This window comes from Choloepus didactylus, chromosome 2, assembly GCF_015220235.1.
Source record: "Choloepus didactylus isolate mChoDid1 chromosome 2, mChoDid1.pri, whole genome shotgun sequence".
In the NCBI taxonomy this organism is placed as follows: domain Eukaryota; kingdom Metazoa; phylum Chordata; class Mammalia; order Pilosa; family Megalonychidae; genus Choloepus; species Choloepus didactylus.
In genome coordinates this window covers 26359458-26375280 of record NC_051308.1, presented here as the reverse complement: position 1 = coordinate 26375280, position 15823 = coordinate 26359458, and the positions used below count along the sequence as shown (strand labels likewise).

At 35.0% G+C, this 15823-nt stretch overlaps 1 protein-coding gene across 1 annotated transcript in view; it reads left to right on the top strand.

Moving 5' to 3' along the window:
• The window catches only part of FH (fumarate hydratase), a 33180-nt gene that overhangs the window by 12593 nt on the left and 4764 nt on the right, over positions 1-15823 (top strand). Inside the window, exons 4-7 of the mRNA XM_037822021.1 lie at positions 910-1086; positions 10066-10248; positions 12720-12885; positions 13992-14195. Coding sequence (XP_037677949.1) covers positions 910-1086; positions 10066-10248; positions 12720-12885; positions 13992-14195 — 730 coding nt within the window. The remainder of the gene's footprint in view (positions 1-909; positions 1087-10065; positions 10249-12719; positions 12886-13991; positions 14196-15823) is intronic.

Sequence of the window (15823 nt, the reverse complement as noted above, 5' to 3'; positions counted from 1 at the left end):
TTCTGTATACATACACATATCCATTGCATGGAATAGTCTGAAAGGAGATGCCAAAATGCTAACAGTCATTTGTGAGGGGCTGAACTATGGTGATTATTATTCTTTTCTTGGTTCTCAAAATGTTCTACACTGATTATTTTTTATATAATTAGAAAAAAAGGTTTACTTTAAAGTGAACCAGTTGTTTAAGGAAATAGATTTTCCAAGGGCATGCTGATTTTTTAAGTGAGAATCATTCCAGAAGATGAAGTTAAATATCTACTCTATTAGACTCCTTACACTCCAACAACAAACACATAAGCCAAAGGTATAAAAATACAACAAAAATAGGGGCAAATCTGGGCAGTGTTTATTTTTGTGTTTGGCAACTGTTACTCATTGGACATCTGTGAGATGAAGTAGCTATTAGCAAACTCACATTTTCAAGTCACTAGTTCATTATCATGCTGTCTTGTTGTAACATCTGTTGGATATTCCTGCTGAGCACAACAATAAATGTATCTAAAGACGTAACACATTTGCCAGCTTTAATAGGTGGCCTGTCTGCATACTATTAGAGGAAGTGGTTGGAGAAAATATAAGAAAGATGACTTTTGCATAATTTAATTCAGTCTTCTTTTGAAATCAGGGTAATTACAATACCATTCAGAATAGATAATATTTCACCTCTTAAAGTAGCAGGGGTTAGAACAAGTGATGCTGCTAAAGCTTAGATTTGCTGGACAACCACATTCTACACATTCTAACTATAGTGGCACCGTCAACAAGTCATTTAGCATATGAGAAAAGGATCATCTATATGATAGTACAATAAGTGGGGCTTACTTGATTGTGGTTCATTGAAATAGTTAAATAAATATTGAGTATTTCTTATTTTAAAAATAATCATTTTTAAAAATTTTTCTGCAGGTAGCTGCAGGCAAATTAAATGATCATTTTCCTCTTGTGGTGTGGCAGACTGGATCAGGAACACAGACAAATATGAATGTAAATGAAGTAATTAGCAATAGAGCAATCGAAATGTTAGGAGGTGAACTGGGCAGCAAGAAACCTGTGCATCCCAATGATCATGTTAATAAAAGCCAGGTCAGTATATGATCTCTTCTTTTCCTTGATATAAATTGAAAAGAACACAAGTTTTTTTTTTTTTTTTTAAAGGAGAAACCAGCATTAGCTTTTTGACATGATGGTTCATTCTTCTTGCATTCTTTACTGAGAAGGCTACTTATAAGTTCTTCCTTTTTCTTTTAAGAATCTTGCCTCTGTATCTCAAATTTCATAAAAATCAATTTGGGACACCTGAATTTGTATACATGTATACAAACTTTTTTATTGTTTGAGATATATATATATATATATATACACACACACAAATATATATATATATATATATATAAAATATATATGTATATAATATATTTTTTTTTTATTGAAATTGTTCACATACCATACAACTATCCAAAGATCCAAAGTGTACAATCAGTTGCCCATGGCACCACCATACAGCTGTGCATCCATCAACACAATTTTTTTTTTCAATTTTTAGAACATTTTCACTACTCCAGAAAAGAAATAAAGACAAAAAAAAGGAAACTCAGAGCCTCCCATACCCCTAAACACGCCCCCTCCATTACTGATTCATAGTTTTGGTATAGTACATTTGTTACTGTTGATGAAAGAATGTTAAAATATTACTAACTGTAGTATATAGTTTCCAATAGGTATATATTTTTTCCTTATATGCCTCTCTATTATTAACTTCTAGTTATAGTGACATAAATTTGTTCTAGTTCATGAGAGAGATTTCTAATATTTGTATAGTTAGTCATGGACATTGTCCACCACAAGATTCACTGTTTTATACATTCCCGTCTTTTAACCTCCACCTTTCCTTCTGGTGACACGCGTGACTCTGAGCTTACCATTTCCGCCACCTTCACACACCTTTCAGCACTGTTAGTTATTCTCACAACGTGCTACCATCACCCCTGTCATTTCCAAATATTTAAGTTCACCCTAGTTGAACATTCTGCTCATAGTAAGCAACCACTCCCCATTCTTTAGCCTCATTTCTATATCCTGGTATCTTATATTTCATGTCTATGAGTTTACATATTATAATTAGTTCATATCAGTGAGACCCTGCAATATTTGTCTTTATATGTCTGTCTTATTTCACTCAGTATAGTGCCGTCAAGGTATCTTTATCAATCCATTTCCTTTAAGATGGTTTTGTTCATACACCATACGTTTCATCTTAAGTAAACAATCATTGGTTCCCCATATAGTCACGTATTTATGTATTGAGCACCATCACCACTCTATATAAGGACATCTCCATTTCTTCCACAAAGACGGAGGAAGAGTCAAAGAACGCAGAAATGCAAAAGAAAAAGAAAAGAGAGAAAAACAAACAAACAAAAAAACAAAACAAAACTTGATAGCTAGAAAGTGACAAAAGGAAAGACAGCATTAACCTAAAGTAGAATAAAGAGTCAGACAGCATCACCAATGCCAGGAGTCCCATACTCTTCCCCTATTCCCCACCTCCCCATATGCATTTAGCCTTGGTATATTGCCTTTTTTACATTAAAGGAAACATGATACAAGGTTTCTGTTAATTCTAGCCTCTAGTTTGCATTGATTGTATTTTCCCCCCAATCCCACCCTATTTTTAACACCTTGCAATGTTGAGATTCATTTGTTCTACCTCATGTAAAAACATATTTGTACCTTTTATTACAATTGTTGAGCACCTTAGGTTTCCCTGAGTTATATAGTCCCAGTCATTATCGTTTGTCTTTTGTTCTGGTGTCCCACATGGTCCCAGCCTTCCTCTTTCAACCATATTCACAGTCATCTTTGTTCAGTGTACTTACATTGCTGTGCAACCATCTCCCAAAATTGTTTTCCAAACCTCTCACTCCTGTATTTTCGTTTCTGTCTGCAGTGCTTCCTTTAGTGTTTCCTGTAGAGCAGGTATCTTGTTCACAAACTCTGTCATTGTCTGTTTCTCAGAGAATATTTTAAGCTCTTCCTCATATCTGAAGGATAGTTTTGCCAGATATAGGATTCTTGGTTGGTGGTTTTTATCCTAAATATATCACCCCATTTCTTTCTTGCCTCCATGGTTTCTATTGAGAAATCTGCACATAGTCTTATCAAGCTTCCTTTGTATGTGATAGATCGCTTTTCTCTTGCTGCTTTCAGGATTCTCTCTTTATCTTTGACGTTTGATAATCTGATTATTAAGTGTCTTGGCATAGGCCTATTCAGATCTATTCTGTTTGGGGTATGCTGCACTTCTTGGATTCTTAATTTTATGTCTTTCGTAAGAGATGGGAGATTTTCATTGATAATTTCCTCTATTATTGCTTCTGCCCCTTTTCCCTTCTCTTCTCCTTCTGGGACACCAATGACACGTACAATCTTGCTTTTTGTTTTGTCCTTAAGTTCCCAGAGACATTGCTTGTGTTTTTCCATTCTTTTCTCTATCTGTTCTTTTGTGTGTAGGCTTTCAGGTGCCTTGTTCTCCAGTTCCTGAGTGTTTTTTTCTGCCCCTTGAGATCTGCTGTTGTATGTTTCCATTGTGTCTTTCATCTCTTGTGCTGTGCCTTTCATTTCCATAGATTCTGCCAGTTGGTTTTTTGAACTTTCAATTTCTACCTTATGTATGTCCGGTGTTTTCATTATATGGTTCAGCTCTTTCACCATATCTTCCCTAAACTTTTTGAATTGACTTATTGTTAGTTGTTTGAATCCTGTATCTCAGTTGAAGTGTAAGTTTGTTCCTTTGACTGAGCCGTAACTTCATTTTTCTTAGTGTAGATTGTAGTTTTCTGTTGTCTAGGCATGGTTTCCTTGGTTACCCCAATCAGGTTTTCCCAGACCAGAACAGGCTCAGATCCCAGAAGGAAGAAATATTCAGTATCCAGTTTCTCTAATGGTGTGTCTTAGAAAATTCGTACACCCTGAGATGCCTGGGTCAGTGTGCTTTTCTTCCCAGCAGGTGGTGCCTGCCAGCCTGTAATTCCAGACTTGTGAAGGAGGTGTGGCCTATGGCTATTTTCCCCCAGGCTCTGAGTTCTGGTTCTGAATGGAAGGCAGTAGTAGAGCTGGGCCCCACCCCTTTCCTCTTAGAGAAGATACACCCCCAGGGAGAGGTCATTTACATTTGAATAGACTCTGCCTGTGCTGTCTCCACCCTTGTTTGGGTCAGAGCACTGGGAGCTGAAAATGGCTGAGGCTTTCTCCACTGAGCTGAAAAAGGGACAGAAAGTCCCCTTCAGAGCTAGTCCGAGGTGACCCTCCAGCTTTCCAAGGTCAGTCATCACCCAAAGTCTCTGTCTGCTTGTTGGGGATTTGTAGCTCATAGTGAGCAGTTCACTCTTGTTAATTAAAACCTCAGTTGGAGCTCAGCTGAGCTATATTTGCTTTCTGGGAGAGAGCTTCTCTGTAGCACCAGTGGCTTTGCAGCTCGGACTGCGGGGGGAGGGGGCTCCTGGCTTGGATCCACAATTTTTACTTACAGATTTTGTGCTGTGATCTCAGGCATTCCTCCCAATTCAGGTTGGTGTATGATGAGTGGATGCTCACGTTTGTCCCCCCTCAGTTATTCTAGATTATAGTTGTTTCTGGTTTTTTTTTAGTTGTTCCAGGGGAACTAACTAGCTTCCACTCCTCTCTATGCCGCCATCTTAGATCCTCCTGGTATATTTTTTAAAACGCTTTAATTTGAAATAATTTTAGGTTTCTAAAAGAATTACAAAGATAGTTCAAAGAGTTCCCTATACTCTTCTCTCAGCTTCCTCCAACATTAGCATATTACATAACCACAGTACATTTATAGAAACTAAAACATTATCATTGGCACAGTACTATTAACTAAATGACAGACTATTAGGATTTACCTGTTTTTTCCATTGGTGTCTTTTTTTTTTTTTCCGGAGGAGCTAGTCTAGGCTACCATATTGTATTTAAATGTAATGTCTCCTGAATCTCCCTTCAATCTGTGACAGTTTTTTTGTTTTTTTCTTGTCTTTTGTGACATGTTTGAAAGTATCATTCAGGTATTTCAGTTTGGGTTTGTCTGATGTTTTCCCATGGTAGACTGAGACTATAAATTTTGGGGTAGAATGTCATAGAAGTGAAGGACCCTTCTCATTACTTCATCAGGTGGGTACATGATGACAACTTGATTTGTTACTGGTGATGTTAGCCTTAATCACTTAGTTAAGTTGGTATTTGCCATGTTTCTCCACTATGAAGTTACCTTTTTTCCTCTTCATACTCTGTATTTTAGGAGTCACTAAGTCCTACTTAAACTCAAAAGAAGGGTAATTAAGCTCCACTTTCTAGTATAAAAAAATTAGTGGATATATATTAAAATCACAGTAATTAATACATTGGGGAGGATATGTTGAGACTATGTTAATATCCCATTTGTCCTTAAACTTTTGCCCATTAATTTAAACTATCAGTGAATCTTGTCAGCCCCAGTTGCTCCTGTTGTGTTTTTTCATTTGTTTGTTTTTTTAATGCGATTTTATTGAGATATATTCACATACCATACAATCCATTCAAAACTATGCAATCAGTGGCTTGCTGGATCCTCACATAATTGTGCATTCATTACCACAATCAATTTTAGAATTTTCATTACCCACCCCCACCTCTCAAAAAAGAAAAACCCCAGATTGTCCCTCTATCCCTTATTCCTCACCCTATTATTGGCCCCTCATATTGGTGTGATACGTCTGTTACTGTGGATGAAAGAATATTAAGATATTACTGTGAATAGTTTGCAATAGGTACATTTTTTTCCCATATACCACTCTATTATTAACTCCTTGTAAAAGTGTTGTACATTTGTTCTGGTTCATGAGAGAACTTTTTTATATTTGTACTGTTTATCACAGTCGTCATCCACCATAAGATTCACTGTATTCTACAGTCCCATGTTTTAACCTTTGGTTTTCCTTTTGGTGACACACGTCTCTAAACTTCCCGTTTCAACCACATTCACACACTATTCAGCACTGTTAATTATATTCGTAATAACATGCTACTGTCACTTCTATCCATTTGTAAATGTTTAAGTTCAATCTAGATAAAAATTCTGCACATATTAAGCAATCACTCCCCATTCTCTATCCTCATTCTATCTCCTTGTAACCTATATTCTAGATTCTATGTTCATGAGTTTACGTAGTACGATCAGTTCATATTAGTGAGATCATACAGTATTTGTCCTTTTGTGCCTGGCTTATTTCAATCAACATAATCTCTTCAGGGTTCATCAATGTTGTTGTGTGCTTCAGGACTTTACTCCTCTTACTGTTGAATAATATTCCATCATATGTATATACCACATTTTGTTTATCCATTCATCAGTTGATGGGCACTTGAGTTGTTTTCATCTTTGGACACTTATGAATAATGCTGTTATGAGCATCACTGTGCAGATGTCTGTTTGCCTCCCTGCTTTCAGATCTGGGTATATACTGAGTAGCAGAATTGCCAGATCGTAAGGCAACTCTATACTTAGCTGAGGAACCACCAAACCGTCTTCCACAGTTGCTGTACCATTTTACATTCTCACCAGCAGTGAATAAGTTGTTCCTATTTCTCCACATTGTCTCCAACATTTGTAGTTTCCTGTTTGTTTAATAGTGGCCATTCTAGTATGTGTGAAATGATATCTCATTGTGGTTTTGATTTGCATTTCCCTAACAGCTAGTGAAGCTGAGCATCTTTTCATGTGCTTTTTAGCCATTATATTTCCTCTTTGGAAAAATGTCTGTTCACGTCTTTTGCCCATTTTTTAATTGGGTTGTCTTTTATTGTTGAGTTGTAGGATTTCTTTACATATTCTGCCAATCAAACCCTTATTAGAAATGTGGCTTTCCAAGTTTTCTCCCATTGAGTTGGATGCCTTTTCACTCTTTTGACAAAGTTCTTTGAAGCACAAAAAAGTATTCAATTTTGAGGAATTCCCATTTATCTGTTTTTTCTTTCATTGTTTGTCCTTTGAATGTCAGGTCTAAGAAACTATCATCTATCGCTAAATTTTGAAAATGTTACCCTACATTTTTTTCTAGGAGTTCTATGGTACTGGCTCTTATATTTAGATCTTTGATCCATTTTGAGTCAATTTTTGTGTAGGGTGGCTATCCAATTCTCCCAGCATTTATTGAAGAGACTATTCTGTCCCAGTTGAGTGAACTTGAGAGCCTTGTCAAAAATCAATTGACCGTAGATCTGAGAGTCTATTTCTGAACTCTCAATTTGATTCCATTGATCAATATGTTTATCTTTATGCCAGTACCATGCTGTTTTGACCACTGTGGCTTTATAATATGCTTTAAAGTCAGGAAGCATGAGTTTCTCACTTCATTCTTCCTTTTCAAGATGTTTTTGGCTGTTTGAGGCCCCTCCCCTTCCAAAAAAAAATTCGATAATTGGCTTTTCCATTTATGTAAAGTAGTCTGTTGGAAGTTTGATTGGTATTGCATTGAATCTGTAGATCAATTTGGGTAGAATTGACATCTTAATGACATTTAGCCTTCTAATTCATGAACATGGTGTGTCTTTCTATTTACTGAGGTCCTCTTTGATTTTTTAGAAATGTTTTGTAGTTTTCTGTGTACAGGTTCTTTACATCCTTAGTTAAGTTTATTCCAAGATAGTTAATTCTTATTAGTTGCTATTGTAAATGGATTTTTTTTCTTGATTACCTCCTTGGATAGCTCGTTACTAGTGTAGAGAAACCCTACTGATTTTTGTTTGTTGATCAAGTATCTTGCCACTTAGCTGAACTCACTTATTAGCTCTAGTAGCTTTGCCATAGTTTTTTCAGGATTTTCCAAATATAGGATCATGTTGTCTACAATTAGTGAAAGTTTTACTTCTTCCTATCCAATTTGGATGCCTTTTATTTCTTTTTCTTGCCCATTTGCACTAGCTAGAACTTCTAGCACAATGGCAAATAACAGCGATGACGTAGGCATCCTTGTCTTGTTCTTGATCTTAGAGGGAAAGCTTTCTGTCTCTCACCATTGAGTACAATGTTACCTGTGGGTTTTTCATGTATGCCCTTTATCATGTTGAGGAAGTTTTCTTCAATTCCTACCTTTTGAAGTGTTTTTATCATGAAAAGATGCTGGATTTTGTAAATTGCTTTTTCTGCATCAATCGAGATGATCATGTAGTTTTTCCCTTTCGAGTTGTTAATGTGGTGTATTACATTAATTGATTTTCTTGTGTTGATCTTTGCATACCTGGTGTATAATTCTTTTAATGTGCTGCTGGATTTGATTTGCTGGTATTTTGTTGAGGATTTTGCTTCTATAATCATTTGAGAGATTGATCTGTAGTTTTCTTATAGTGCCTTTATCAGGCTTTGGTATTAGGGTGATGTTGGCTTCATAGAATGAGTTGGTAGTGTTCCCTTTTCTTCAGTTTTTTGGAAGAGTTTGGCAGGGTTGGTATTAATTTTTTTTTGGAATGCTTGGTAAAATTCTCCTGTGAAGCCATCTGGTCCTGGGCTTCTCTTTGTTGGAAGGTTTTCAATGACTGATTCAATCTCTTTACTTGTGATTGGTCTGTTGAGGTCTTCTGTTTCTTTAGTCAGTGTAGGTTGTTTGTATGTTTCTAGGCAATTGTCCATTTCAATACTTGTCTAGTTTGTTGGTGTCCTGTGGTGTTTTAATAGTGATTTTCAGTTTCCTTTGTTCCTTCTACATTTATTAATTGAAATTTTTCTGTAAGATATGTCCCAGCTTCACCTTTATTTGTTCAATCAGTTATGTAAATCAGTATATACTCATGGATATTTATTTTATGTTTTGGGTTATAATTCAATACTTTATTTATTTTGTTGCTGACATTGTTCCAGCTTTGGGAGCGCTCTCTGTTTGGCTCACATGTACTTTAGACATGCCACCATCCTTTTTTTTTTCCCTTCTTTCTTTTTATTTATCTTACAAAACATTTCCTTACTTTCTGGCACTACAAGATGCTCCAGGCTTATAATCATGTATTTTCCCTGCCTCAGCCTTAGAAATTGCCATTTTCCCAAGGAACTCTTAGAGTCTCTTGCTGAAGACTGAGAATTAGAAACCAAGATCTTGGTTTGGTGTAATTTAATAAATTTTTAGAATTAAGGGTTATGTTTTTAATATAAATTCATTGTATGAAGAACTTTTCAAACCCAATGCTTGCCTTAAATATTAATTTATTTATCTTTTATATATACTGAAATCTGGAATTTGGTTCAGAATAATACAGTGTATGGTAGGGTAGAGCAATGTGATTCAGTTAAGGATGAAACAAGATTGGCTATATATAGATAAATATTTAATTTAGGTAAGAGGTATGTGGGCATTTGTTAAACTATTCACTCTACTTTTGTAAGTGGTTTGATTTTTTCCCATAAGAAAAATTAAAAGCTGATATGGATGTATTTCTTTAAATAATATCATAAATATTTAATATAGGGGCAGCAGTTGAGGAAAGAGCATCTAGTTTAGACTTCCTGGTCAGGACTTATTCTGTCAGTTCCTAAACATAACCTCTTTGAAAGCTTAGCTTTTCTATTTTTAAAGTGGTGATCTACCTCAGAGAATTTTCATGAAGTTTAATAAATGAAAAAATGTTTGTTAAAGACTATATGCCCTGTATAACTACAAGATACTTTATTATCGTGATCTTTAAATGCAGTTGTTAATATTATAGATACTACATACTTTTGTTGTTAACTATACTTCTCTTTATTTTACTGTGATTTATATGCATTAATGTATTATAATTATTATAATACACAATATATTCAATGTAGATAGTGTACATAGCATAATACAGTCCTGAGTACAAACCATACAAGAAACTAGGTTGCTTCCTATTTGTTCCCAAGTGACCTATGACTTTCCAGACATAAATGTAATTGAGTTCTTAGTACACTGAGTATGGAGTATTCAGTGAGTTTCTTAATTGAGACATTCACATTTGTCTTTTGTTGCCTTTGATTTAACCATTGTACATTTCTTTTGAAATTTTTCCAAACAGAGTTCAAATGATACTTTTCCAACAGCAATGCACATTGCTGCTGCAATGGAAGTTCATGAAGTACTGTTACCAGGACTACAGAAGCTACATGATGCTCTTGATGCAAAATCCAAAGAGTTTGACCATATCATCAAAATTGGGCGTACTCATACGCAAGATGCTGTTCCACTTACTCTTGGACAGGTATAAGAGTGTGACTAGAATATTTTACTCAATTTAGGGATTGGTACAATCACACTGGGTTAGAAAGGCCAAGTTTATAACAATTAAATGTAGTAACAGAGATTGCTTTCCATTAACCAGGGAGCAGTTTTTTTTTTTTAATTGTGAAATATAACATATATGCAGAAAAGTGATAAATATCAAAGTACAGTTTAACAGGTAGTTATAGAGCAAATTTCAAAGTATGGTATGAGTTACAGTTCCACAATTTCAGATGTTTCTTTCTAGCTGTTCTAATACTCTAGAGACTAATGAGAAATATCTATAAAATCATTTGTTAAAGTCTATCTTCTCCGTTACAATTCCTCCCTCTCATTTGATCCTTCTCCCAGTCTTCACAGATATTTAGGCAATAACCATTCTAACTCAGGGAGCAGTTTTTAACCAACTTACTTAAGATAAGAACAGCACATATTGGCTAAGAGCCATACTTAATGTCAGATTGCTTGGGTCCATATCTTAGCTTGGCTGTGGGACCTTAGGAAACTTATTTGGCCTCTCTGGGCCTGTTTCCTGAGCTGTAATATGAGGAAAAGAATAACTTTAATAAGAAAGCTGTGAGGATCAATTAAGTTATCTTATTAGAGGGCTTAGAACCATGCCTGGTACATGGTAAGCACATATTAGTGTTAGCTATCATCATCATCTTCATCTTCATCAGCATCATCTTGATTTCTTCCCTTGTCTCTCTTATTCTAAATTAAGTAGGTTCTTAAAATTAAAAAATAATTTTAAAATGAGTAAGCAAGGCAGATCTAACTTGTAAAAACTGTTTTGGCCACATGCAAAAGAGAAATTAATCTCTTCTCCAAAATACCATAAAGTTCTTTTATGTATCTTTATCATCAATACCTTAAAGAATGTTTTATAGTATACATTGTGAAGGAATTGAAGGAAATAAAAGGAACAGTTTTATCTCAGTAGGTTCACAATGTAGCTTGGGAGGTAAAACACACAAATTATATATGCCAGCAATCAAATATTATCAAGTAATAGTTACACAAATTGAGGTAAGAGTTTGGCAGCTGATTACTTGGGAAGATTCTTATTTGTATCTTTAGTTAGATGATAGCAAACACTGAAGAAAGTGTGATCATTTAGCTTAATTTCATTATGGAAGCAATGAGGAATACCTAAAATGATTAATGACATACCAATGATATGACTAAATTGGACTCCCTAGACTAAGTTGCTTCTTAAGGCTGTGTCTTGTTTCTCTTTTCTTCATCATTTCTTAATACCATGCATGATTTCTAAATAGGAATAGCAGACATCTTTGAAATTTTTGAGTATACCTCTGGTTTCTAATATTTTCCTCTTTTTATGTGTCATGTTGAAAAACCACTATGCTAAATTCCGTTTGGACCATGACTCAGCCTCTTAGGTAAAATAGTCATTCTTTAGATTATAAAATGATAGAAAATTATATTTTTCTGTTTGACTTTATCTTAAATCAGAAGCATTTATACTTTTATTAGAATTGTCTTTTCAGTTTGCATATTATTTTCCCCAATAAAATATATTTTGTAAGTGACTTCAGCTGGTATATGTATAAGTGATATGTCAGATAAATAAGATTTACCCAAAAGGGGTTATATATTTATCTTTTAGATTTTGTTGCAGTAACATGTATATAACAAAATTTGCCATTTTAACCATTTTTAAGTGTATGGTTAATGCCATTAATTGCATTCACAGTGTTTTACAACCTTCACCACCAATCATTACCAATACATTTCCATCTCCCTGTCAGAAGTTCTACTTCTTTTCCAATGTGGATGCCTTTTATTTATTTGTTTTGCCTAATTACTCTGGTTAAAACTTCTGTTACAGTGTTCAGTAGCAGTGGTGAGAGCAGGCATCCTTGTCTTGTTTCTGCTCTTAGAGCAAAAGCTTTCAGTCTTGCATCACTGAGTATGATGTTAGCTTTGGGTTTTTTGTATTTTATCTGTCCATCCTTTGACTTTAAACTTATTTTGTCTTTGTATTTTTCTAGGGAGTGGGTTCAGTATTTTTTCTTTCTCCAAGTTGTTTGGGACGCAGCAAAAAAATGATAAGAAATCACTTCAGTTTATTTAGTAGATTGCAAATAAACAAATAATTTATGGACAAATAATTTATGGTAGTGACACTGTTCTTTTTTAAAGTTGTATTTCCTATGTTATTTTTCATTGTTTTCTATTCAAATACTGGTTTATAAACAGGCCAAATGTTCTCATCAGTAACACTGTCCTATCTTAAAGATTTATAAATCCTCATCCTTCCCTATACTTTGCTCATCTTATGAATTGAAATAGTATGAATACTACTTGAATAAGTTATAATTTAGTATTCTGAAATTTGTTTAAGAAACTTCTATTTCATGTAGTTAGAGTCACTTGTAAGCCATCAGGAAATTATTTATTCTTACTTTAATTTCCTTCTCTTTTCAGGAATTCAGTGGTTATGTTCAACAAGTGAAATATGCAATAGCAAGAATAAAAGCTGCCATGCCAAGAATTTATGAGCTTGCAGCTGGAGGCACTGCTGTTGGTACTGGTTTAAATACTAGAATAGGCTTTGCAGAAAAGGTTGCTGCAAAAGTAGCTGCACTCACAGGTTAGTGAAAATATGAATTATTACTTATTTTCTATGCATTAGTCTATACATTTTCTAGGTTTTTCTGCCTTGAACTCTTCTGAATTTAAAGTTAGAAATAATATTTTTCCATCAAACTTTTGTGTTTTATATCTATTTCAGAAGTTGATGTAAATCCTCTTGCTTTTTAAATGTTTTCCGTTTATGAGTCCATGCAGCATGCATTAAAGTCTAATAGTGCTAACTTGATTTGCTGTCTGGTGGTATTCAATCATTTTCCCTGTAATGCTGTTTTGAACACCAGTTTTCAAAGCAGGCAGAATGAAATGATGGTTGAAAAATTCATTTGTATGGTAAATATGTTGTAGATATTGACAGGCTTAATGTCTTTTTTTCTGTCAGGCTATGATACTTCTTTGTGTTAATAGCCTTTTGGAATCCTATCTTTCTTTCCTTTAGTAGAGAGAGTACTGTATTCTTGATAATGATAACTATTATTGGAGCCAAGTTGTCATCTCTGGAAAATTTATAAAATACAGATATTACCACAGGGTTAGAGGAGAGATAATTATATAGTGTGTGTTATTGCTTACTAGCAGCTTTTTTTAAAAAATCAAGTTTTAATGGAGAATTGTATTCTTAAGAGTATAGAATATGTAGGTCTTTAAAATTTTGAGCTTGGGAAAAGTTGACTGAAAATGTTTGATTTATTTTGGCTTCCATTTCTCTCGGATTTTGTGGGCCTCTGGCTAGAAGAGAAATGAAACAGAGTAAGGTGGGCAAAAAGAAATTGTGCTAGGAAAGGAGTGTGGAACAGAGCAGAGTGAATTTTATTTACCTTTCGTCTTTACCCAAGAGTAGTCAGGTATCATACTCATGTGTTTGCAGTAGAGTAGTGTCTTTTCTTTCAATATATTGATTGAACTTATTTTTTCTTCCTTTAAATGTAATAGTGTATCACTTGGTTCATTCCGTCCCTTCAGGATTTCTTAAAGAAAGAAATGTAACTTTTATTCTTTTTGATTTTGCTTTACATATGCTGGAACTTTCTATTTAACTTGCTGATAGTAGAGAAATGTTTAATTTTAACCTGTTCACCTGCATTTTTTTTTCTTTTGTTTATTCAGGCTTGCCTTTTGTCACAGCTCCAAATAAATTTGAAGCTCTGGCTGCTCATGATGCTTTGGTTGAACTCAGCGGAGCCATGAACACTGCTGCTTGTAGTCTTATGAAGATAGCAAATGATACACGTTTTCTGGGTTCTGGTCCTCGCTCGGGTCTGGGAGAACTGATCTTGCCTGAAAATGAGCCTGGAAGCAGTATCATGCCAGGTAATTACATAACTAGTAAATTTTGGAGCTTGAGAATGACTAAATCCCAGGCATTCTCATCTATAGAACATTTCCTTTCATTTGATGTGATCCCAGAAATGGATGAAGGATATGTGAGGCATGCTTGTTTAACACTGTTTGTGTGAGCCATCTTTGATCAGGACTTCAAGGAACATCACCCAACAATATAGGAAAACAGGTAGCAGCAGGTATTTTGATTCCCACATTAGAAAATGTATAATAGTTTCTGTCTTAGGGAGCATTTATTAGTTGCGTTATAAATATCTATAGAGTGAGTGAAAGCCATGAATGCATAGAACTTTATTGTAGCTGTGGCTATTCATTAGCCACTGAATGACTCACAGATTGTGAATCATTCAAAAGCCAAGGAATTCTAGGATAGGCTGTCAAAGTGATCAGCATGGGTTGTATAAAAACCAGTCATACCAGTCTGCTCTTATTTCATTCATTCTTTCCATCGTTAACCTGTTAGATAAGGGAAGTGGCACAGACCCTGTATGTCTTGATTTCAGTAAGTCATTTCATAGACTCAAATGAGATTCATTGCATCCAGTGGAGAAGCGTGGGTGGTACTGTTAGATGAAAGTAGCTGGGCGAACAGTGACATTTAAGGAATGACTTAATCAGTTGACTTTGTTCCGAAGGAGTATCTTGGTGGCAAGCTGAAGGACTCTGCCCCTTTGATATTTTACTAGTGATTGATAGTGAAGGCAGAGAATACCTGCTGATATTTTAGCAGATCACAAAGTTGAGATAGCAATACATTGGATGACAGAATTTAGATTCATAAAAGTCACTTTAGATTAGACTGAAACTGACAAGATGACTTTTAATAGTGAAAAAAGAAAGACCTGATTATATATTCTTTTAAATCTGTACATGTGTACAATGAGGAGAGATCTGATTAAAGAAAAACATGTTGAAAAACAATGTGAAGCGTTAGCTAATTGCAAATCCAAAGTGATTGCCTAAAAAAGAGAAAGGGAGAGTAACAGATGAGGAAATAATCTTCCCAGTTTATTACCTTGTACTGATCAGAGAATATCTGGGATGTTTGGTTCACACTTGAGCTTATCAGACAGGATGGAGACTCCTGTGGTATATAGGATAATTCCAGCTTAAGAGTTAGCTTCCTCTGGGAAGCCTCCTCATGGGTTGCTAAGGAGCCTCCTTTGTGTGTTCCCATAGCAGCCTGCACGTCTCTGTATTTGGCACCCCTTTTCTGTTGTAATAGCTCTCTGTCCATACCCTCCCAAGTTCTGTGAGGGCAGAGAATGCTCTTTCTTATTCAACGTTGGATATTGGGTGCCCGTCATTTGGTAGTTGCTCCATAAATATTTATAGAATGAATGAAAGTCATGAAGGTATAGAACTGTATTATAGTTGTGGCTACTCATTATCTATTGAATGATTCAGTATATGGCTACCCATCCCCCTTTCTTTGATTGGTTTGTTTCATTAAAGTGGCATTGATGGTTGGGTCCCTCTTACATGTTTTACCTTATTTAATGGAATTAGATTTCCTCTTTTTTCTGATTATTTGACATTAAACCTAATCTTAATTGGTTACTCAAAGTCTTGAGGGTATTTGATGTGGATTCTTTCAC